The following is a 26050-nucleotide window of genomic DNA, read 5'->3' on the forward strand; positions in this document are numbered from 1 at the left end:
TCCCGTGGAATTCAGTTAGAGGCTTTTCTTGCCACCCACCCCCTCCATGTTTTAAATACAGGTACTCACACCCATTTTGATCCTCGGACTCATACTCTCTCTTGCATCGATCTCTCAGTTTGCTCTTCCTCCGCCGCATTAGACTTTACTTGGTCTGTTCTCCCGGACTTACATGACAGTGATCATTTCCCAATCATTCTTACTTCCCCTTCATATTCGCCACCTCTTCGCACCCCACGCTTTCAATTTAATCGGGCAAATTGGAACCTTTACTCACACCTGACTGTTTTTAAAGAGGTTCCTTCTTCGTCCTCCATCGATGAGCTTTTACACCTCTTCTCGTCCTCCGTTTTCACCGCAGCTTCTCATTCTATACCCCAAACTTCGGGCAGGCATTCTCAGAAATGCGTGCCTTGGTGGTCTCCTGCTTGTGCTCGTGCAGTACGTTTGAAACGCGCTGCATGGGGCAGGTACCGGTACAATAGAACCACAGAGCGACTCCTTGATTTTAAACAGAAGCGTGCGATCGCTCGCCGTGTCATCCGTGACGCTAAACGCACTTGCTGGCGAGATTATGTCTCCACCATCACCTCTGCTTCCTCTATGAGTGCAGTCTGGAAAAAAGTACGAAAACTGAGTGGTAAATATTCTCCTGACCCGGCTCCTGTTCTGCGGGTTGCCGGTGTTGATATAGCAAACCCACTAGATGTTGCCAATGAAATTGGCAATCATCTGGTCCGTATTTCTCAGGGACTCCATCTATGCCCCTCATTTCTTTCCTCAAAGTCTGCCAGAGAGTTAGCACCCTTGGACTTTTCTTCTCTCAGAGAAGAACAGTATAATGTGCCTTTTACACTTCAAGAACTGGAGGCAACACTCTCAGCTTGTCGATCATCGGCAGCTGGGCCCGACGACATTCATATTCGTATGCTACAACATTTACATCAGTCAGCCCTTGCAGTCCTATTACACCTTTACAATCTTATTTGGTCACAAGGAGTTCTTCCACAGCTGTGGAAATCCGCCATTGTTCTCCCTTTCCGCAAACCAGGCACTACGGGACATGAAACCTCCCACTATCGTCCCATTGCTCTTACCAGTGCAGTTTGCAAAGTAATGGAACGTCTAGTAAATAGACGTTTAGTGTGGTATTTAGAGACACACAACAGTCTCTCCACTCGTCAATATGGCTTTCGTAAGGGACGTTCTACCATAGACCCCTTACTGCGCTTGGATACGTATGTTCGTAATGCCTTTGCGAATAACCACTCAGTTATTGCCATATTTTTTGACCTTGAGAAGGCATATGACACAACTTGGAGGTATAATATTTTAGCCCAAGCCCACTCCTTAGGCCTTCGAGGCAATCTACCATCCTTCCTTAAGAACTTTTTAACTGACAGGCATTTCCGTGTTCGGGTTAATAATGTGCTCTCCCCGGACTTTGTCCAAGCTGAAGGTGTCCCCCAGGGATGTGTTCTGAGCACAACACTTTTTCTCCTTGCTATTAATGATTTGGCCTCTAGTCTTCCATCAAATATTTGGTCATCACTCTATGTTGATGACTTTGCTATTGCCTGTGCAGGCGCTGACTGTCACCTCCTTACAGTTTCTCTCCAGCATGCAGTCGACCGTGTTTCCAATTGGGCCACCACACATGGGTTTAAATTTTCCAGCACTAAAACCCACCAAATCACTTTCACTAGACGCTCTGTCATCTCTGATCATCCTTTGTACCTCTATGGCTCACGTATCCCTGAACGTGATACAGTCAAGTTTCTGGGCCTCCTCTTTGATCGTAGGTTATCCTGGAAACCTCACATTACCTCTCTGAAGGCAACTTGTCACAGCCGGCTGAACCTTCTTAAAACCCTTGCTCATCTTTCGTGGGGAGCTGATCGTCGAACCCTCCTTCACCTACATTCCACCCTTATTTTATCGAAACTTGATTATGGTGACCAGATCTATTCAGCGGCATCTCCTGCTACTCTCTCTAGCCTTAACCCCATTCATCACCAAGGATTACGTTTATGCCTTGGTGCTTTTCGCTCTTCCCCTGTCGAAAGCCTCTATGCAGAAGCGAACGTTCCATCCTTATCCGATCGCCGTGATGCCCATTGCCTGCGCTACTATGTACGCTCTCATGATCTCCGCAATCCTTCCATTTATAGAATGGTCACTGATATTAGTAGACATTCTTTATTTGTTCGCCGCCCCTGCTTACTCCGTCCCTTCTCTCTTCGCCTTCATTCGCTCTTGTCTTCTCTTCAACTACCACCTTTCTATGTACATGTAGCATCTCACTTTTCCCTACCCCCCTGGGAGGTCCCAGCTGTTCGAGTCTGTTCTTTCTCCCTCCCTTGCTCGAAAGCCCAACTGTCTACGGTCGCTTCCCGCTCTCTTTTTCTTGACCACTTTCACTCTCATTCTCATGCCATTGCTGTGTACACAGATGGCTCTAAGTCTTCTGACGGCGTAGGATTCGCAGCAGTGTTTCCGGACAGCGTCGTACAAGGGCATTTACTATCTTCAGCTAGTATTTTTACTGCTGAATTATATGCCATCCTTACAGCACTTATCCGTATTGCATCTATGCCTGTGTCATCATTTGTGGTTGTCTCAGACTCCCTTAGTGCTTTACAGGCTATACAAAAATTTGATACACCTCACCCCTTAGTCCTCCGTATCCAACTTTGGCTACGCCGCATCTTTACTAAGCATAAAGATATTGTTTTTTGTTGGGTCCCTGGTCATGTTGACGTACATGGCAATGAACAGGCAGACACTGCTGCGCGGTCAGCAGTACATGACCTACCAGTTTCTTACAGAGGTATTCCATGTACGGACTATTTTGCTGTAATATCTTCCCACCTTCACACCCGTTGGCAACAACGTTGGTCTACTATGCTCGGCAACAAACTTCAGTCTATTAAACCGAGTATAGGTTACTGGCCGTCTTCTTATCACCAGTGTCGAGGTTGGGAGACTACTCTCTCCCGTCTTCGCATTGGCCATACTCGTCTTACTCATGGATATCTCATGGAGAGGCGTCTTGCTCCTCTCTGTGAGAATTGCCAAGCTCCATTATCAGTCAGCCACATTCTGTTGGACTGCCCACTTTATCAACGAGCACGCAGAATTTACCTCTGTCGTCGTCTTCGCCCCGCTGCTCTCTCTTTACCTTCCCTTCTCGCTGATGGACCCACCTTTCATCCGGACTCTCTTATTGACTTTTTGACAACGACTGACTTACTTCACAAATTCTGATACTTTCAGCCCTTTCTACTTGTATCTCTTGCTACCCTCTACCCCCGTACTATCCCCTGCCCCGCTGTTTTCTGTAACCTGCTGATCATCCCCCCTCCCTCCTGCCATCCAATTCCCTTGCTTCCTTCCCTACCCTGCAGCGCTGTATAGCCCTTGTGGCTTAGCGCTTCTTTTTGATTATAATAATAATGAAGCAGGATCTAAAGATGAGGTCCGAAAGGAGCAAGATGACTGAAATGGAAACAGCAGGCAGCGAGGGGACTGAAGGAGGGGATGGATCTAAGCAGTCTTTTGCAGCAGTAATATCAGGCCATCATGGTGTCTGGGAGATGATTAGGGAAACAGCAAAGGAGATGCTTAAATCAGATCCAGAGATACAGAGGGAAAAGAAATGGGAAGAGGAGAGGGAGAGGTCAATAATTATTCATGGGCTTCAGGAGGCTGAAGGGCAGACCTATGATGAAAGAAAGCATTGGGAGAAAACAGAGATTAAGAATATCATTGCAATAACAGGAGAGAGGGACATATCTCAGGTAGAAAATTTTCACGGACTTGGGGGGGGGGTATTTGAGGGGAAAAAATCGACCATTCAGATTGACATTCAAGACAGATGTGGTACGGAACAGGATACTACAACAGAAACCACTGTTAAAGGACTCTCCAGATTATCAAAAAGTGTTCCTCAATCGAGACAGAACACGAAAGGAAAGGGAACAACTGAAAGTGAGAGCAAGACAGAACCAGTGGAAGGAAAGAGAGACAGGACAGGCAACGACAGACAGGAAAACTCAGCCTTTGAGGGAACATCAAACACAAATGCTTACAGAAACCTCTCAATCCCTGTCACCACATATCAACCAAACACGGTAAACAGAAATGAACCTCGCTCCATAGCCACCACCCCCCTAAGCACTAATTCCACAATCACAGCAGCCTCCCATAATATTGTGCCCTGCCTCCCACCCTGCACCTTCCTCTTCCATCTCCCAAAATACAGTAATGGAAAGGAAGCTAAAGGTATGGTACACCAATGCAGATGGAATAGCAAATAAGAGCGAAGAGTGGCAAGAATGCATCATTGATGCATCACCAGACATCATAGCACGAACAGAGACAACTTACAGGGATGATAACAGATGCAATTTTTCCACTTGGATATCAGATTATGAGGAAAGACAGAGAGAACAGAGGAGGGGGAGGAGTAGCATTGCTCATAAAAAACCAGTGGAGCTTTGAGGAGATGGGAGGAATGGAAAGAAGGGAAACAGACAACTTCATTGTAGGAACACTTCAGACTGGTGGTCCAAAGGTGGTGATAGCAGTGATGTATAACCAACCACTTAACAGGAGAACAAAAGAAGAGTATGATGTGTGCAATAGGGCAGTGGTGGATACACTAGCTGAAGTGGCCAGGAGGGCTCATATGGGTAGGACAAAATTGCTTATAATGGGGGATTTCAATCATAAAGAGATTGACTGGGAAAACCTAGAGCCACATAGGGGACCAGACACATTGAGGGCTAAGATGTTGGAGACTGTATTGGAGAACTTTATGCATCAACATGTTAGGGATACAACCAGAGAGAGAGAGGAGAGGATGTTGCAGCAAGGCTGGATCTCATATTCACCTTGAATAGTTCAGACATAGGGGATATCACCCACGAAAGACCCCTTGGCACTAGTGATCATGATGTCCTGAGTTTTGAATATCTTATTGAGTTAACAGTGGAGAATGCAGCAGCACGAGAACAAAGAGAGAAACCAAACTTCAAAAAAGGGGACTACATAGGAATGAGAAGTTTCCTGCATGAAGTGCAGTGGGAAAGAGAACTAGATGGAAAGACAGTAAATGAAATGATGGAAATAGTAACCACTAAGTGCAGGGAGGCAGAGGAAAGGTTCATACCAAAGGGCAACAAAAAAAATGGTAAGACCAGAGTGAGCCCATGGTTTAATTGGAGGTGTAAAGAGGCCAAAGCCAAGTGTGCGAGAGCATGGAAAAGGTATAGAAGGCAAAGGACTCAAGAAAACAAGGAGCTGAGCAGAAGAACCAGAAACAAATATGCAAGGATAAGGAGAGAGGCCCAGAGGCAATACGAGAACGACATAGCATCAAAAGCCAAATCTGAACCAAAGTTGTTATACAGTCACATTAGGAGAAAAACAACAGTCAAGGACCAGGTAATCAGGCTGAGGAAAGGAGGAGGGGAGCTCACAAAAAGTGATCAAGAAGTATGTGATGAACTAAACAAAAGATTTAGAGATGTATTCACAATAGATTCAGGAATGCTTCCAGCAAACTGTGGAGGTCGGGTGCACCAGCAGGTGCTGGACACAATACACATAACCAAGGTAGAGGTGAAGAAACTACTAGACGAACTCGATACCTCAAAAGCGGTGGGCCCAGATAACATATCTCCATGGATACTGAGAGAGGGAGCAGAGGAACTGTGTGTGCCATTAGCAGCAATCTTCACTAAATCTATCGAAACAGGGCAGTTGCCTGAGGCGTGGAAGACAGCACATGTAGTTCCAATTTTTAAGAAAGGGGACAGACAGGCAGCATTAAACTACAGACCAGCATCACTGACTTGTATAGTATGTAAAGTCATGGAAAAGATTATCAGGAGAAAAGTAGTGGAACACATTGAAAAGATTGGGCTCATACATGACAGTCAGCACTGCTTCAGAGATGGGAAATCCTGTGTCACAAATTTACTTGAGTTCTATGATAAGGTAACAGAAGCAAGACAGGAGAGAGAGGGATGGGTAGATTGCATCTTTTTAGATTGCAAGAAGGCTTTTGACACAGTACCACACAAGAGACTGGTGCAAAAATTAGAGGAGCAGGCAGGAATAAAGGGGAAAGTACTGCAGTGGATCAGGGAATACCTGACAGGAAGGAAACAATGTGTGTTGGTACGTGCTGAAGTGTCGGAGTGGGCGAATGTGTCGGGTGGGGTTCCACATGGTTCAGTCCTAGGCCTGGTGCTGTTTCTTGTATATGTGAATGACATGGTGGAAGGAATAGATTCAAAAGTGTCACTGTTCGCTGATGATGTGAAACTGATGAGGAGAATACAAGTGGGACAGGATCAGTTAAGATTACAAGGGGATCTGGACAAACTACAAGTATGGTCCGACAAATAGCTCCTGGAGTTTAACCCCAGTAAGTGTAAGGTCATGAAGATTGGGGAAGGACACAGAAGACTGCAGACAGAGTACAGGTTAGGAAACCAAACGTCAGTTAAAGAAAAGGATCTTGGGGTAAGCATTATAACGAACATGTCCCCTGAGGCACACATCAATCAAATAACTGCTGCAGCATATGGGAGATTGGCAAACCTGAGATTGGCGTTTAGACATCTGAGTAAGGAGTCATTCACGACATTGTACACAGTGTATGTAAGGCCTATACTGGAATATGCAGCGCCAGTATGGAACCCTCACTTAGTCAAACACGTCAAGAAATTGGAGAAAGTGCAAAAATTTGCAACACGATTAGTCCCGGAACTGAGGGGTATGTCTTATGAGGAGAGGTTAAGGAAACTCAACCTGATGACACTAGAGGATAGGAGGGATAGAGGGGACATAACAACGTATAAAATATACTAAGAGGCATTGACAAGGTGGACAAGGATCGAATGTTTCAAAGATGAGATACAGAAACACGGGGACACAATTGGAAACTGAAAACCCAGATGAGTCATAGGGATGTTAGGAAGTATTTCTTTAGTCTTAGAGTTGTCAGGAACTGGAATAATCTGGAGAGTGAAGTAGTGGAAGCAAGTTCCATAAATAGCTTTAAGAAGAGGTATGACAAATATCATGGAGCAGGGAGAGAGTGAATTAGTATCGACCAATGAAGAGGCGGGGCTAGGAGCTATGACTCGACCCCTGCAACCACATACGTATAGGTGAGTATGTGAGTACGTACGTACACACACGTACACACACACACACACACACATGCACGCACGCACGCACGCACGCACGCACACACACACACACACACACACACACACACACACACACACACACACACACATACATACATACATATACATACATTCACTTTGGAAATCTTAATGGATACATTGCAGTCAATAATTCTCATTTTCTGTCCAATCCTTGTACAGTTGTCAAAGTTAATGTTCCAACATCACCATTTGTGACTTGAATTGTTATTTTTCTCAAAACACCGCAATAATATATTCACGCAAAAGTAAAAATTTCACAAATTTTTATGAAGATTTTGCAATGAATAGTTTTTTGTATGAATTGAAATATAATAAATACTGATGCTTAAGCTGCTGTGCTGGTTGGTTAGGGAATTTGAGCATAATAAGAATACTCACACTTAACTGCCATATGTGGTGTGGGTAGTAGTCAAGTGCATTTTATATTTTGCCAGTTTTTCCCACTTCCTAACCTGGTGGTTAATAGTTTTTGTTTGTGAATGGTGTTGCTGCCTGGTGATTGAGCTTGTTGTAAGGATAAGATGGAACTGGGTAATGGAGCACCTGCAGTACTTGAAGTTCCATTTATTGCTGCTTTCATTTTTATTATTTTTAATTATTCTTCTCTCTCACATCTTTATTTACAATCACCTTGCCTCTAGTACCTTACTAAATTCTAGCATTTATTTGCATATCTTGTTTAATTCTTTCCTATTTCACCTAAAGCTACTTAATATATTTCTACAAATTTTGTAGATTGAAAGCCTTTTTTTAATTCAACTAATTTTGCATTACATAATCTCCCCATCTTATTCTCTTGTGCTGTTTTCATAAATATATCTTGAAGTATATTGTACAGTATTTACTGATCATTGTATCAGCAAATAACACCAGGATACCACTATTATTAGCTCTACCCTGCTACTATATAAATAGGTATGGAAAAATGTGAATTCCTTTCAGCTATTGCAAATGGTGTCCTCTTTTTAATTTATTTATTTATTTGGATATATTTTATAATTGCCAGTTTTATATGGTTTATCTGCCTCTACCTTTTACTAGCAGAATGTGCCTTGTAGACTGTATTTGGTAGTCTTAGAAGCTATCTTACACATTGCAGGTTTAAACACCACAACACACCAACTCCTATACTGACTGTCCTAGGGTGGGATGTAAGCATTTAAATTAGGGAAGAGACAAAATGGATCTTGGTTTAACAGGGCAGGGCAAGACAATGTTGCTAAAGTTTAAATTGTTTTAGTGCGAGTGCTATAATACTGTAGTTTTATTTCTCCAACCTTATTCATTTAACTAATGCAGTTACTGTTTATTTATTCATAATAATTTTTTTATTTTTATTCACAAGTTAATAGCTGACCCACTGATAAAATACCAAAACTAGGTAGTGCATATCAAAGATTATTTTCACATTACAACAATGTGAAAACAATTTTTTTTTATTAATGTTCAATACATGCTGAAGTTATGCAGTTGTTCTGTTTCAAACATAAGAGTTGGTTGGAGAGTTAAGACGTGCTAATGCTAGCTTCTACCTAGTGTGTTTTGACAGTAGACAGGCATTGCCACTCCTTGGACGGACAGTATATGAGTAACAAACTGTTACTGTATTTACCACTGCCTCTGTTTGTTGGGTCGATTTTATACTGCTATCATTAAAATGATAAGTTTGTAGTATTCAGAAAGGTTATCATTTAGAAGGAGCTCACTGGTTAATTTAGGTAAAACAGTATATAGCAAGTAACTTAATTGAATATGCAGCACATTAACATTTTATGCCATAGCTGTGAATGCTTCTTGATTAAGTTTTAAAGTTGAATATATTTCTGGCATTTAATAATTTTTATAAATTTTCAAATTCACAGTGAACGAGTCCTTAATTATAAATTTTTACTGGAGTAGGTTAAAGTTTTCTTAAGATACAGAACATTGATTAGCTTTTAACATGTGTAATTTTTAGTGTGTAGAAAAATTAAATGCTAAACTAATTTTTATTTTTTTGTCATTTCTTTTATTAAAAAGGTGTCAATCTCAGGTAAAATATAAAGTGAAATTATATATGTAAGTTCCTCACATAAGAGATGATGATAATGCCTGACTAGATCTCATCTAAAGGTTCAGATTAATCCATTATATTTGATGCAGGAAATTTAGATATGTACACAGTTGGTTTGAGGCATTACCAGTATTTTTTAGTGAAAATAAAAAGTTAATAAACAAAAATTCGAAGGGGGGCTTTCAGCCTGATTTTTTTTTTTTTAATTATTTGATGGTTTCACTTGAAGTCTGTGGAATACTGAATGTTATTGATCGTCTTGTACTGTGTAATTAATACGTATATTTTTATTCCAGTCTTAGTAACTGTTTGCCATTATATTTTATGAAATTATTCTAGCATATTATTTCTGTAACCTATCATAGCTCCAGAAAAATATTCTTCCTATACTGCTATATAGTCTAGGTATGAATGCTCTCACTCCCCATTATTTTATAACTTATTCACATTTAGTATATAATTTCACTTTGAAGTTATGCACAGAAGTAGTTCTCCTATAAAATTATCCTTCATAAATGAAAATGGATCAGTAAATAATCAAAGTAGATCCAAAAGAGGGATAAAAAAATGGTCTTAGAGGTTTCAGAGACTTTTCTCAATTTTTGCCAGTGTTACCCAACAAGTTACTGTATTAACCCTTTCACTGTCGGAACCCCTGAAATTGAAATTGTCGACAGTATCAGGATTTAAAAAGAAAGGATTCTTAACAAAAAAGCTCATTTTTATGGCGATAATAAAATAAAGATTTTTTCTATCAGTACTTACTGAGTTATGAAAGTGTGAAGTTGAAAGCTGTTGACCCACAGAAGGCAACATCAGTGATTGCCATGTACTCTGTATTAATTTATTATTTCTTGCACTTTTGCTGAGGTTTTCTAATTTTTTACATTTTCTAGTAATTGTTGTAGCCCATGAGACCCATGTGCACAATGTATGTATGACCACCCATTGTATAGAGTACAATATCCACACTAATAGTGCCATCAGTACATTGTTTACAAAACTTGTATACTCAACAATGTAAACAGACATGTGTCCAAATGCTTCACATGACTACTGTTGTAACATTGATATGTATATTTACAGGCACTGGTCATGTTCTTAGAACTGATGCAGTCTGCGGAAGCCTTTGAAGCACAGCTTCATATGCAGTGGTGTTTTACACGCTCTACACACAAGCTCATGTCCCTGTGCTCTACTAGGCACCTTGTGTGCATATAGACATAACATCTCTTCTTAGCCCATTTCTTCTTGTCTATATTTGGTGATCAGTAAGGTGGTTCATATGTAGTGCAGATGTTGTGACCTGGTATTTCTGTATTATTTGTCTGATGACAGACAAATAAAATTAGGCATATGGTAGTTTGTTGCTAGTCTTGTTCTGGTACATATGCATTCTGCATTGCAGTGTCCACAAGATAAAAGAAAAGTTTAATGTACCATTTGTAACTCTTGCAGACAATCAGGAAACCCAATCAGCATATCACTTTTGTCCACCAAGTAAATACACAGTGGTGTAATCCATGACACCATTTGATCTCAAGGGGTTCATTGGTATCTATTCACCTTTCATGTGTCATTCATTTCATACTGGTAGATTGATGTCAACAGTGTCACATCATGTTTGTTGTACCACTGAAATGCCCTTATATGAAACACCTGTACCTCACTGTTACCAGTGCTTGTGTTGACCCTGGGCATATGTTCACATGTTCCTTGCACTGTATTATGCATCCCTCATGTTCACATGCAGAAAAGTCATCGAATAAGGGGCTTGTGTGCCAGTTATCTGTGCAGCATGGTGAGCAGTGGTATACTAAGATGGCATTCCCACAGTGCACTGTGGTAACCCTGTTTTTTTTGGGGGGGGATGCTGTGCACACTGCATGGACCCATTCTCTCATAACTAGGCCTACCTGATCTCTCATGGCAAATTTGAGGGTGCTAGAATTTGTGTAGATATATGTCAGCAACACTGGTCTCAATAAAATAGATCTACAGACAAGACATTGAAAAGGTTAATTTATCAACCAATTTTACAAAAATTTTCCATTGTGTATCAGTGCTATCAGGTATTTTTTTAAATTTCATTCTGATTAGATAGATTTTGAATTATGGAACTAAATTTAGTCGAACATCACTAATCAACTCGATCAGCACAAGAAGTGATCTGGAATAACTTACCAGATTCAGTATAAAACAGTGAAAACACTATTAGGAAAAGTAAGATACATAACAAGGATTATAGTTGTATGCCACTATACATCACTACCTGACGTATAGTGGTCTCATTTCAGCTGTTATGGAATATGGAATTACAATGTAATATTGTATATGCAAGAGAAGTTTCTGATGTGATTCTGGTTAATGATCTGCACTTTGCTTAAGAATCACAATGTTTATCTGGCTTAATACATTTTCTGACTCCCTCATGCATTAATTAGTGCTTTACAAGTCACCAGCATATATACTGGGTAGTATTGATTAGACTTGTGAAATAAAAAAAAAAGCACTAGTCATGGGAGGCTATATGCTCTCCTTTCCTGCAAGTGCTTTTTTATGGCCCTACACATTCTTTGATGGCTTTGTGCATTATTAAAAGCAGTACCAACCACCAACATGTACAGCAAGGTGTAAGACTTTATTTATGAGTAAAATATCAGTGGTGTGGATGGTTAGACTTATGAGATAATAATGTAGGAGAGGAAGGTCCATACGTGAGTGACTGGTGCTTGCACTCGCCTCATGTTGGTTTCTAAAGTGCATTTAAGAGCAAGATGCCTGCTGTCTGGCATAAGTCAGCTATTTTTAAAAAGTATCGAATTACTACAAATATTAAAAATTTAGTTCGTTATAAAAATGGGGAAAAAAAAAAAATGTACCAGAACAGCCAGAATAAAGAAGCATGTTATAATAAATATAATATCAGAGCAGCCAGAATAAAAGAGCATTCTATAATGATATTAAACTGTATAATACAGTATTTTGCTACACAATTTAAAAAAACGTATTTTTCATATCTAACTGTAAATGTGTGAGATATTAACATACCACATACACACAATGTCAGTTTTATCTAGGTGCTGTTACAATATTTATAAAATGAGAAAATTTCCAGACACATTAATATATGTTGAGGTAATTAACCTTTTCAGGGTTGAGAGGCCCTCTCCTAAAATTGTTCTCAGGGCCGAAAATTTTTCGAAAAAAAAAGCAAATTATTTTTTCTTATGGAATGATAGGGAATCTTTTCCTGATCATAATGACACCAAAAATATGAAATTTGATGGAAAACCTACGGAATTATGCTCTTGCGAAGTTAGCAGTCTCGACGATGTTTACGCATCGGCAATTTCACCCACTTTGAGCCCTATTTTCAGCCAATTCCAGTGTACTAGTTGGCAAAAATCATAATTATTTTGCTAGAACTCTATTTTTTCTATCGAATGAGTACAAGAAACCACCCATTTACCGATTTCAACTATCCAGTAAAGTGGTCAGAAATTAGCAATTTTGCCAATTTCACACAAATTTCAGAAGATGCCAATTTCCAAATAGAGTCCAGAATAAACAAGACAGACATTTCTAGCACTAAAATAACATTTTCTCATGTCCCCAGGCCCCTCTTACATTTCTTGTGCTTTCCACTTTGAATTTTTATTCTCGCAAAAAATAAAAGATTTACTGTTATGCATTAGTGTAAAAATGGTATAAATAATATCAGCGTACTTGTGAAACAATATTAGACTCACCAGTTGATGTATATTGGACACTTGGCATGATTTGTTTACTTTTGAACTTTGGCAAAAATCGAACATTTCTGCTATTTTGAGCTCAATTTCAAGGTACTTTTCATTGTGAAACCAATCAAAATCATCTCAATTTCTGTAATATGTCTTTCATTCTATAAAATGAGACCAGGAAAACTAGAATACAACAATAAATACCATATGAAAATACAGTGCAAATTTGCCGTTTTAAACCAGAAACACAAAGTTTTTTTTTCTGATTACGCACTGTGTGCTGCAGGATTTTATTTATACTGTGCACACTGACCACATAGACCCATTCTTTCATATGTAGGCCTACCAGCTTTCTCTTGCTAGATTTGAAGGCACTAGAATTTATGCTTACTAGTACGTCAAAAACCCTGGTGCGTAAGCCATTCTAGTACGTCAGAAACCGTGAAAGGGTTAACCTATAGCATGTTCTGTTGACCAATTTTCATTAAGTAGTGCAAACAAAGTAAAAAGAGTGAGAGCATTACCATACCATATAGCTGTTACACACAGTACTTACAGTGTAAGAAAATAAATTTCACAGTAATGCATGACATTCATAAAGTCTGATATTAAACTCCTATTTTCTTTTTTTTTTAATGAGGTTGAATACCCCCCCTTAGGGTAAAAGACAAAATGGTGATTTTGCTGCCATTAGCAAAAATTCACAAATATTTATTGAAGATTTCATATATAAGGTAGTACAGTACAGAACTTTAAACCTGGCAGTTTTACTAGAGATTTTAAAATTTTTGCCTTTTTTTTTTCAATTTTGGACTGGGATGTTGGCTTTTGATATGCATATATTTAAAATAATTATATTAATTGTATTGTAATATGCCGCAAAATCATTAATTGGCACATTGTTGCCTTTATTTACTGAGGATTGCTAAAGAATTATTTCCCAACTCCATGCACAACTGCTTGGTGCAAGTCAGTGTGGTGTTACACTAAGATATTGGATTCCTCTCCCTATATTGTATTTTAATATAATATGTCCTTACTGAAAGAGACTGCCTTTTTTTTAAAATCGTGCCGCTGCATAAAAGCCTGTTTATAATGCAAAACAGAAGTTTGAACTGTATCAAAATCATTAGTCATGTAATATTCTAATAATGTTTTTGCAGTTGCACTTGTGCTATTAAGTTTTGGTTATAAAAAATATGGTGAAGTTAAGGTTCTGGCACAAATACACATTGCATATACAGTACAGTATTTAGCAGGAAGAGCCTGTAAAGCTACAATATTTTATATATAACAACAGTGATGGCAGTATCTGGCTGACAGGGTAGCATTCACTTCATTCTTAATGTGCTCTGCTCATTAGTTTTCATGTTATTTTTATCTTTTGCATGCATATAGATTTGTGTATACATTACTCATACATGGTACACTAAGTTCTTGTACATGTGTACCCACATAATATTTCAACATCTGTGTGCTGTATGTGCACATATGTATGAACAAGTTCTTATCCATATTTAACATGTAACTAGTTTATTTTTTTTTTTCAATAATACAAAAATACTGCAAATAATTTGCTTTATTGTTACAAAGCTGTCCAGTATACCTAATTTATTTTTTGACATGCATGAGGACGTACATTAGTTAAAATTGCAGTGCAGTATTATTTTACATGGCAAATGTACATTCGTATAATTAGGCTGACAAATACATAGTTTTTCTGATTATATGCTCCATCTTTTCTGACAAATTTATTTCAGTTATAAATATCAGGATTTTATTTTTTACTAGATTGTAATCTTTGGTGTAAATATTATTTGTTACAATTTGTTTAAATGTATTGTACATGTGAAAAAGTGGTTGCTGCTTCCTAGATAAAGCCACATTGCATGAAGTTGGGCCAGGGAGTATGTTTTATAATACCAAGAGTTTTCGTATTCAGTAAAGCCAGTAGAGCCTATTATGCTCATATGAGTTTATCCACATGCTTCAGAATTTCATCTGGTTATGTAGGTGTATGAAGTATTTTTTTTTGTTAGGTCTCCCTTATTTTCTGTAATAGCTTAGTTGCAGAATGTCCTTAATATTGCAGGTTAAATATTAGTATTCTACAGACTAATCTATGTACAGTACTTGGAGTTTTTTCTTTGTTTTCATACAGAAGAATTCTTTTTTTATTATAGGCACTTCTAGTTGTTATTACTCGTATGAATAATAAGAATGCAATAAACAGCATAGTGAAAGTAATGTAATTTCAGTCAGTATATTGAACTTTAAATTTCTCTTTAATTAACATTCCGTATTTTATTGAGTTATAAAAACATTTTATAATGAACAATAATTAATTTGTTTATTTTCCAAACAGTCAGCAATTCAATGGCTGTGCAAACAGCAGGCACCCCAGTTGATTCACTAGAGGTGAAAGTCAGTGAAGGAACTCTAGCATCACCATCTCCTTCCGTAGCATCGCCAACACAAACTGTGATACAGGAGCAGCCTCTTAGCAGCTCCCCCACCATCAATTCCTCACCACTTAATACAACACCACTTTCTGCACATAAAGAGAATATTCCCCTCTCAAACCATGTGAATAATAGGTAAGTGGTTTTTTCTACTTTTTAGCTTGTCAGCCATCTCATATCATGTTAGGGTGACCCAAAAAAAGAGGAAATGCATGGCGACATAATCCAGATGATCCTCCAAACTGCATAATATACCCACTCCAGAGTGCAGGTACTGTACTTCCCACCTCCAAGGCTTGAGTCTGGCTAACCAGTTTTCTTGAATTCCTTCACAAATGTTATCTTGCTCACATTCCAACAGCTCATAAAGTTCAGAAAACCATTTGCTGCCACTCACTCATATCTAACACACTCGCACATGCCTGCTGAATGTCAGAGCCCCTTGCACACACGACCTCCTTTGCCCCTTCCCTCCAACCTTTCCAAGGATAACCTATACCCTTTCTTCCCTCCACTACAGTTTTATACACCTTCCAAGTCATAGTATTATAATCCATCCTCTCTAAATGTCCAAACCACCTTAACAACCCCTCCTCGGCTCTCAGGATGATACCAGTGTAAATATAAATGCTGATTGCAAAACAACCATGGGGGAGTTGAATGATAGCTCTAGGGCTTTCATGTTGCAATCAACACATCAGGAGCTTGCAATGTTGTAGAAATGATTATATAATTCAGGAAAATCCATTCAAGGCATCAAACAGGGCATATGTGCCAGGTGCCAAAAAGTTGAAGGCAAGATATTAAAACAGTACAGGTACAATGCTGACTTTCTGGACACTGATGGACTGGAACCTCTTATAATCCGTATAAATTTATGAACAGGAACTTGAAATTCCAGCGGCTGCCAGACTAGTTTACTGGGCAGCCCCAGATGGCGTTGAGTGTAGCTGTGCTCACTTAGATTGTTTACTCTGCACCTGCTGGTGGGGGACACCCCCAATTCTCTGAGTTTCTTAGCTTATTTTGATTTAATTAACCAAAGCTATGGCTTCTAAGGGTGGTGTCTGACGTAAACACCAGTCCGTATCAATTAAAGAGAAAATTGAACTGTTCAGAATGCAGTGAAAGCTGGCAAGTCTGTACCAACATTTATTAAAGAATTTAACATGAAGGATGTTCATTGGTTGATTGCTAGAGCAGTCAACCAAAGAACATCCTTCAAGATTATTAATTAAATTAAATTTTCATTTAATTTGTTTAATAGTCTTGTTCAATTAATCTTGTTTCACAGTACCCTGCACTGTACAGTATTAACTAACCTTTTGAGGGTCCGTCCTGTAGTTCTATGGATTTGAAGCCAGGGTCCAAGCCGTAGTCTTACATCATTAGCTCAGCTTACTCAGTTAACCCTTTGACTGTCGCGGTCGTATATATACGTCTTACGAATTACCGTGTTTGACATATATATACTCATAAATTCTAGCGGCTTCAAATCAAGCAGGAGAAAGCTGGTAGGCCCACATGTGAGAGAATGGGTCTGTGTGGTCAGTGTGCACCATATAAAAAAAAATCCTGGAGCACAGAGTGCATAATGAGAAAAAAAAAACTCCGACCATTTTTTTTAATTAAAATGCCGAATTTGTGGTCTATTTTCGTATAGTATTTATGGTTGTATTCTCGTTTTCTTGGTCTCATTTGATAGAATGGAAAACATATTATAGAAATAGCAGTGATTTTGATTGATTTTACTATAAAAAGAACCTAGAAATGGAGCTCAAAGTAGGGGAAATGTTTGATTTTTGCCAATGTTCAAAAGTAAACAAATGATGCCATTATCCAATAAATGTCCAACTAGCCATTCTAATATGCAGTCATGAATAGGATGATGTTATTTATACAATTATTACAGTATTGCAGTAGTCTGCATAATAGTAAGTCTTCTATTTTTTGTTTGAATAAAAATTCAAAATAGAAAGCAAGAGTAATATCAGAGGGGCCTGGATACATGACTGATGAGCATAGAAAATGTTATTTTAGAGCCAGGAATGTCTGCATTGTTCATTCTGGACCTTATTTTGAAATTGTCATATTTTTTAGTTTTCGTGAAATTGGCCAAATTGCAAATTTCTGACCACATTATTAGGTAGTTGAAATCGGTAAATGGGCAGTTTCTTGTACTCAATCGATAGAAAAAATGGAGTTCTAAAGAAATAGCTATGAGTTTGGGCTACTGGAACAATGGAATTAGCCGAAAATAGGGCTCAAAGTGGGCGAAATCGCCGATTTGTAAACAGCGCCGAGGTTGCTAACTTTGCGAGAGCATAATTCCGTCAGTTTTCCATCAAATTTCGTTTTTTTGGTGTCATTACAATTGGGAAAAGATTCTCTATCATTTCATAAGAAAAAAAATTTTTTTTTTTTTTTTAAATTTTGCGACACCAGGAGACACCTCAGGATTGGGGGTTGCGACAGTCAAAGGGTTAAGATGTGAGCAGTAAATTTGGGCCTAGATATGAGAGAATGCATCTATGTGGTAAGTGTGCACCATATAAAACAAATCCTGCAGCATGCAGTGCATAATGAGAAAAAACTGCCACTGTGTTTTTGGATTAAGACAGTGACTTTGCAGTGTATATTCATACATTTTTTATGGTTGTATTAATTTGATAGAATGGAAGATATATTACAGAAATGGAGATGATATTCATGGCATGAAACTGAGCTCAAAGTAGTGGAAATGTTCGAGTTTTGCCGATGTTCAAGAGTAAACAAATGTCATGCATCCAATACATGTCAGCTAGTGGGTCTGATGTGTGTTCATGAATGCACTGATATTATTTATACAATTATTACAATATTGCATAACAGTAAATCTTCTATTTTTTGGTGTGAATAAAAATTCATTATGCGAATAAGAAATCAAAATGGAATTCATTTGTAAAGCCTGGAAGCATAACCAATAAACAGTGGAAGTGTTAGTTTAGTACCAGGAATGCCTGCATTGTTTATTCTAGACCCTGTTTTGAAACTGGATTATTTTGAACTTTGTTTGAAATTGGCCAAATTACCAATTTCCAATCACTTCATTGGGTAGTTGAAATAGTTGATTGGGTGATTTCTTGTACTCACTTGATAAAATAAAGTAATATTAGTGAAATAGCTAAGAATCTGGTTGACTGGAATAATGTAATTGGCCTAAAATAGGAATCAGTGGGAAAAATCATCAATGCGTAAATATTGCTGCTGCATCAAAATTTGTGAGTGTAATTTCATAAATTTTCCATAAAATTTCGTACTTTTTGTTTTATTACCTTCAGAAAAAGATTTTCTACCATTTCATAAGAAGGATTTTTTACTTTTTTTCTTTGAAAATTCTTGGGCCCTGTGGACAAGTTTCAGATTGGGATTCTGAACCCTGAAAGGGTTAATGAACTTGTATCATTTATACTAATGTACAGGTACCTGTATTTTATATAATTAAGTAAATTTAACTTTTGTTAAATTTAGTGTTGATCAGGATGACCACCCCTACTCCTGAAAAATCAGTAATCCAGAAAGGCTTAGGAACCAAAGGTTCCGGAAAATTGATGTTGTACCTGTAGTAGTAGAGGCATAAAGAAACCCCACAACATTAGTACTGTGACAACTATCTCTACACCGTCAGGCTTCATATTGTATCATCATACAAAACTTTAATATTCTGATCTCAAAGTATCTGACATCTATCAGTATGGGAATTTTCCATTGCATAAAGAAAATGAAGGAGCAGCAAGAAGGCAGACCCTCCTATTTCTAGAGGTTGTCCTAATACCCCCTCAGGTAAATGCTGGTTTATCCAGGAAGTTGATAGGAAGCAGCCATAGATAAACCAGCATTTACCTGAGGGGTATTAGCTAACCTAAATATTTAATGTCGATGGGTTTCTTTGTCTCTACCATTACTGTTTTAATATCTTGCCTTCAGCTTTCTGGCACCTGGCACATATGCCCTGTTTGATACCATCTCATTCTAGCTAGAGTTGTTCCCTTGAATGGATTTTCCTGGATTTCTTACTCATTTCTGCAGCACTGCAAGTTTGTTTGTAATTTTTGCATAATGTAAATGCTGATATAAACATAGACTAAAATTATGATCAGTGTCATTATTATTTGTTCCCTGGTTGTTGACAGACATATAGGATATCTAAATGTGATTGGTTTATTTCAGGGTGGACTCTATTCCAAATGGTCATGACAAGTCTGTATCACCAGCACGTGTGGGAGAGATGGAAGGAGAGTCCAGGAAAAGAAAATACCCAAGTGATAAGGCTTATTTTATTGCCAAGGAGATCTTGACCACAGAGAGGACATACAAAAAAGATCTTGAAGTAATGAACTTGGTGAGTTTTATTGAATTACTTATAGATTTGCTCTCTTTCCACTTTACCATGGAAAATAATAAAATGCAGTGATTTAAATGTTTATATGTCAATTATTTATACAGGCAGGCCCCTGCTTTACAGTGCTTTACTTTACAGCATTTTGCTAATAGAGCAGTTTTCAATTTATACCCATTCTTCATTTATTCAGACTTTCTACAATAAATATATTCACCACTCACTATAAGCTAAGCTATAAGGGAAGTATCCTTGGCTCACTTCTCTTTCTCATTTACATAAACGACCTACCAAATGCATCTCAACTACTCAAACCCATACTATTTGCAGATGACACTACATATGTCTGCTCTCACCCAAGCCCAGTCATACTAGCCAATACTGTAAACACTGAATTACAGAAAATATCTACCTGGATGATAATTAACAAGCTTACTCTCAATATTGACAAAACCTATTTCATTCAGTTTAGGAACAGAGCTACAAATGTTCCCCTTAACATAATGATAAATGGATCACCTATCACAAAACTCAGAGGGAAAATTCTTAGGAATCCACCTTGATAATAGCCTCAAATTTCAGACACATGTACAACAACTTTCCAAGAAAGTCTCAAAGACCATAGGCAAACTATCGAAGATACGGTACTGTGTTCCACAATCAGCTCTCCTTGGCCTGTATCGCTCGCTTATTTACCCCTATCTCACCTATGGAATCTGTGCATGGGGCTCAACAACAACAAATCATCTCAGACCATTAATTACCCAGCAAAAGGCTGTAGTCAGAATGATGATAAGTCCCCACTCCAGACAGCACATTCCACCAATATTTAAAAGTCTAAATTTACTCACTGTACAAAACATCCATACTTATTATTGTGCCTACTACATACATAAAACATTAAACTCGGATATAAACCCTCCCCTCAAACTTCTTACCAACCTTAACAGAACACATGACCATAACACAAGACACAGATCACTCTTTGATGTTCCACATGTCCATCTCACACTATGTAAAAACTTAATGCACATAAAAGGCCCAAAAATTTGGAATTCATTACCAGTGAATACCAAAGAAACACTGTATATCAATTCAAGACTCTTAAAAACCACCTACTCGCGCAAAACTAATTACAGTGGACCCTCGATCAACGGCTTTAATCCGTTCCAGAGAGCTAGCCTTTAGTCGAATTAGCCGTTAGTCGAATTAATTTTCCCCATAAGAAATAATGGAAATCCAATTAATCCGCTCCAGACAGCCAAAAGTATTAAAAAAAATTAATTTTTTACATGAAATATACATTTCCCTACACAGAAAACAAGGAGACATGCCCAATACATACATGAATAAATACTAAAATGACATTTACGTTTATTGAAGAGTATTGTTGAGTGATAAGACACTGTTTTTGTTGAACACACTGGGATTTTCACAGTGATACATGAGTAAAGGCTTCACTTTACAGTCCCCACTAGCATTATAACAAAACATGAGAGTTAGCCTGTCTTTCATAGGCTTGTGTACTGGGAGTGCCTTTTTCTCCTGAGTAATGAGTAGTGTAAGTCCTGTTTGGCATTTTTTTCCAGAACAGGCCTGTTTCGTCACAATTAAACACTTGTTGGGGTTGGAATTTTTCAGCTTCACCATGCCTTATCACACTGTGTATGCCACTACGATTCTTAAATCTCTCAAACCAACCTTTGCTGGCCTTAAATTCACCAATATGAGCACTAGTTCCAGACATATTTTTTCCTGTTCACCTGGGTGTTAGTCGACTGGTGTGGGTCGCATCCTGGGGGGACAAGATTAAGGACCCCAATGGAAATAAGTTAGACAGTCCTCGATGATGCACTGACTTTCTTGGGTTATCCTGGGTGGCTAACCCTCTGGGGTTAATTGTTTCATGGTATTCTCGATCAGCCACACCAAAAACAGTCTCTCCACATTTCCAAGTAGTACAGCTGACCACGGTGCAGCAGCAGCTGACTGTGGTGCGATAGTATTTTTATAGTATTTCTCACCCGTTTTACCACAGGGTTAGCACTAGAGGCTTTCTTGGGGCCCATTGTGGCTTATTTAGCAGTTACAAGCACTAAAAACACTGGAATAATACAAAATATATCGCAGGTACACATGGAATCTACCACAACAACTTGTGAACATTGGCACACTGAGTCTTGGAGTGGCTGGGCCTGCTCAGGCTGCAGGGACACGTTCGGGATGAAAGCCGTTAAATGAATTTTTTGCCGTTGGTAGAGCCATTTTTTTTGCCAAAGAGCGCCATTAGAATTTGCTGTTAGTCGATGACGCTGTTGGTTGGGGGTTGACTGTACACAGTATTTAATTTAACTTTACCTACATAGTTAACAAATCACTTTCTACTGCCTCAAAATATCATTACTCACTGTGTTACTCCCCTAGCCTTAGGACCCCATAATTAAATGCTCACAGATCAATAAATTCTCATATCTAACCGAATGCAAATATTGCATAACTTACATCTCATAAATGTATAACCCAGTTGTATAATTAGAGAAACCTTATCAAACTATGTTTTTATAGCATTACCTAATAGAATAATCCATTCTCTTCAATGCTCTGTAACTCATCTAATGACCATATGAACTGTTACTGCACTTCAGACCATTGATTTGATCTGATTAGATCTGATTATTAAATTATACGACTACATATAGTAAATTGATTATTTTGTTATATTACTAACTGTAATGTTACAAAATTGTAAAACTATAATGCTACAAACTTGAAATGTACAAATTCATTGTTTAAAATAGCTCAATTGTACTTGATATTGTAAATTGTCTACAGTAACTGTTGCCATTAAATCTATTATAGCTTAGATAGTCTTAAGTTAATTTTAAGGCTGCCTATAATGCTTTGCATTATGGGCAGGCTTTCAACATGTACATCCAACTACTATAATACTTTGTACAAATATGTATCATGTCCTAATAAAATATTATTATTATTATTATTACTGAAGCTTTCTTAACTTGTTTAACTCACTCCAAAATTTTTTCTTATTTTCATTAAAATTTCTTGACAGTGCCTCTCCCACTCTATCATCTGCTTTCCTTTTTGCACTCTCTCACCACTCTCTTTACCTTTCTTTTACTCTCCATATACTCTACTTTTCTTATAACACTTCTGCTTTGTAAAAACCTCTCATAAGCTAACTTTTTCTCTTTTATCACACCCTTTACTTCATCATTCCACCAATCACTCCTCTTTCCTCCAGCACCCACCCTCCTATAACCACAAACTTCTGCCCCACATTCTAATACAGTGGTCCCTCAATTATCATCCATAATCCGTTCCTGGAAGTGGGACTATTATCGAAATAGACAATTTTCGAATCAATTTTCCCCATAAGAAATAATGTAAATACAATTAATCTGTTCCTGACACCCAGAAGTATTAAAACAAAAATTTTTTTTACATGAAATATAGATGTAGTACATAAACAATACAATGGCACATGATGAATGAAACATTAACAGCATAACACTTACCTTTATTGGCGATTCTTCTTAGTGTATGGAAGACTGAAGGAGGAGAGAGATTGAATTACTGTTTGGAAGGGGAATCCCCTTCCATCAGCACCTCAGGTACCAAGTGCTTTTCTGGGGTTACTTCTCTTCTCTGTTTCTTAATACCACTAGGACCAGCTTGAGAGTCACTGGAGTCCTGTCTCGCAAAAAAACTGTCCAGAGAGCTCTATTTCTGGCATCTCTGTAAAACTTCCCTAAAATGGGCCAAGAGTCTGTCACTGTACAAGTTGCCGTTATGGCTTGCAACATCCTTCTCAGGGTGATGTTTCTCCATAAATCTTTCCATCCTACCCCACATTTCAAAAATCTCCTTAATTTCTGAAGAAGGCACCTTCTTCCATCTCTCTTCCTCCTCCTCTGCAGCAAGATTCTGAGCTGCGATCTGTTGCTCTTCCTGCTGAAACTCTTGCTTCTTTCATATTGTTCAATGATGATATTGTTCAGTCGTATTTCTCACTTCTTTACCAAAGGTTTGGCACTAGGAACTTTCTTTGGAGCATGGTAGCTTATTTAGCACTTGCAAGCACTAAAATGAATGGAATATTATGAAATATTTCGTATGAACACGTGAGGGGACCGTTGCTCACTGGCAAACAATGGCACACTGGCTGGGAACCGCTCAGAGCCATGAGTACGCGTCCAGGACAAAAGACGATTAGCGAGTTAACGGACCATTTGCGAGCCAATGTTTAGATGAAATAACGGTACTATTTCCGAAATGGACGACTTTCAGGCTGGACGATTATTGAGGGACCACTGTACTGCATTTTTAAAACTATTCCAACCCTCTTCAACCCCCCCCTCCCCCACTACTCATACTTGCACCAGCCCACCTTTCTGTCAATAGTTGCTTATATGTCACCCGAACTTCCTCCTCCCTTGGTTTATACACTTTCACCTCCCTCTTGCTTGTTGTTGCCATTTTCCTCTTTTCCCATCTACCTCTTACTTTAACTGTAGCTACAACTAAATAATGATCCGATATATCAGTTGCCCCTCTGTAAACGTGTACATCCTGGAGCCTACCCATTAACCTTTTATCCACCAATACATAATCTAACAAACTACTTTCATTATGTGCTATATCATACCTTCTATATTTATTTATCCTCTTCTTCATAAAATATGTATTACTTACTTCCAAACCTCTTTCTACACATAGCTCAATTAAAGGCTTCCCATTTTCATTTATCCCTGGCACCCCAAATTTACCTACTACTCCCTCCACAACATTTTTGCCCACTTTAGCATTGAAAAACCCAACCACCATTACTCTCACACTTGGTTCAAAACTCCCCATGCATTCACTCAACATTTCCCAAAATCTCTCTCTCTCCTCTACACTTCTCTCTTCTCCAGGTGCATATACACTTACTATAACCCACTTTTCACATCCAACCTTTATTTTACTCCACATAATCTTTGAATTAATACATTTATAGTCCCTCTTTTCCTGCCATAACTTATTCTTCAACATTATTGCTACTCCTTCATTAGCTCTAACTCTGTTTGAAACTCCTGACCTAATCCCATTTATTCCTCTCCACTGAAACTCTCCCACCCCCCTTCAGCTTTGTTTCACTTAAAGCCAGGACATCCAGTTTCTTCTCATTCATAACATCCACAATCATCTCTTTCTTATCATTTGCACAACATCCATGCACATTCAGACTTCCCACTTTGACAATTTTCTTCTTATTCTTTTTAGTAATTATAACAGGAAAAGGGGTTACTAGCCCATTGTTCCCGGCATTTTAGTTGACTTTTACAACACGCATGGCTTACGGAGGAAAGATTCTTATTCCACTTCCCCATGGATATAAAAGGAAAAGTAATAAGACCAAGAACTATTAAGATAAAATCAAAGAAAACTCAGATGAGTGTGTATAAATAAACATGTACATGTATGTATAGTGTGACCTAAGTGTAAGTAGAAGTAGCAAGACGTACCTGTAATCTTGCATATTTATGAGACAGACAAAAGACACCAGCAATCCTACCATCGTGTAAAACAATTACAGGCTTTCGTTTCACACTCACTTGGCAGGATGGTAGTACCTCCCTGGATGGCTGCTGTCTACCAACCTACTACTAGAGACACTGACTTTAATTCATTCTCTGCAGTTTGTGGATGATTTAAACCAATTTTTCCCAGCCTTGGCAGTACTGCCCTAAAATGAGTATTTTTAAAATTCAGTGGTGCAGATGAAACTTAATTACACATACAAGCAGTGCATACATTTCTTTGAACACAGTTAAGGTGAAAAAGCATTAAATCAGTGTATTTGCAGTTAGTGATGATCCTTGAAGCTCGATGTCAACAGTGATACTTGTGTAGTACACTTATGTTGATAGATTTCCCAGCTACATTATAGTAATGGTTCTTTGCATCAGATCTTGCTGTCGGAGTAAATAACACTTCGACGCACTGGATATTTTTACTAGTGAAAACATTTCACCCATATTCAGACATAACCAAATTAGTCATTGACTTGATAAAGGGCACAGTGTAGACAATATGTTGTAGCAATACATGATGTCATTTACGCCACCTTGAAGATATTTACATACTATTCCAGCTCCATCCTTTAT

General features: G+C 38.2%; 1 protein-coding gene across 6 annotated transcripts in view; it reads left to right on the plus strand.

Moving 5' to 3' along the window:
• Positions 1–26050, plus strand: part of Cdep (Chondrocyte-derived ezrin-like domain containing protein) — a 628747-nt gene that overhangs the window by 469292 nt on the left and 133405 nt on the right. For 4 of the 6 annotated variants that reach the window (XM_070086348.1, XM_070086352.1, XM_070086349.1 and 1 more), the window contains 2 exons: positions 15409–15640; positions 19715–19886. In XM_070086348.1, coding sequence (XP_069942449.1) covers positions 15409–15640; positions 19715–19886 — 404 coding nt within the window. The remainder of the gene's footprint in view (positions 1–15408; positions 15641–19714; positions 19887–26050) is intronic. The other 2 variants (XM_070086350.1, XM_070086353.1) reach the window with 1 other exon arrangement.

This window comes from Cherax quadricarinatus, chromosome 18 (assembly GCF_038502225.1).
Source record: "Cherax quadricarinatus isolate ZL_2023a chromosome 18, ASM3850222v1, whole genome shotgun sequence".
Classification (NCBI taxonomy): domain Eukaryota; kingdom Metazoa; phylum Arthropoda; class Malacostraca; order Decapoda; family Parastacidae; genus Cherax; species Cherax quadricarinatus.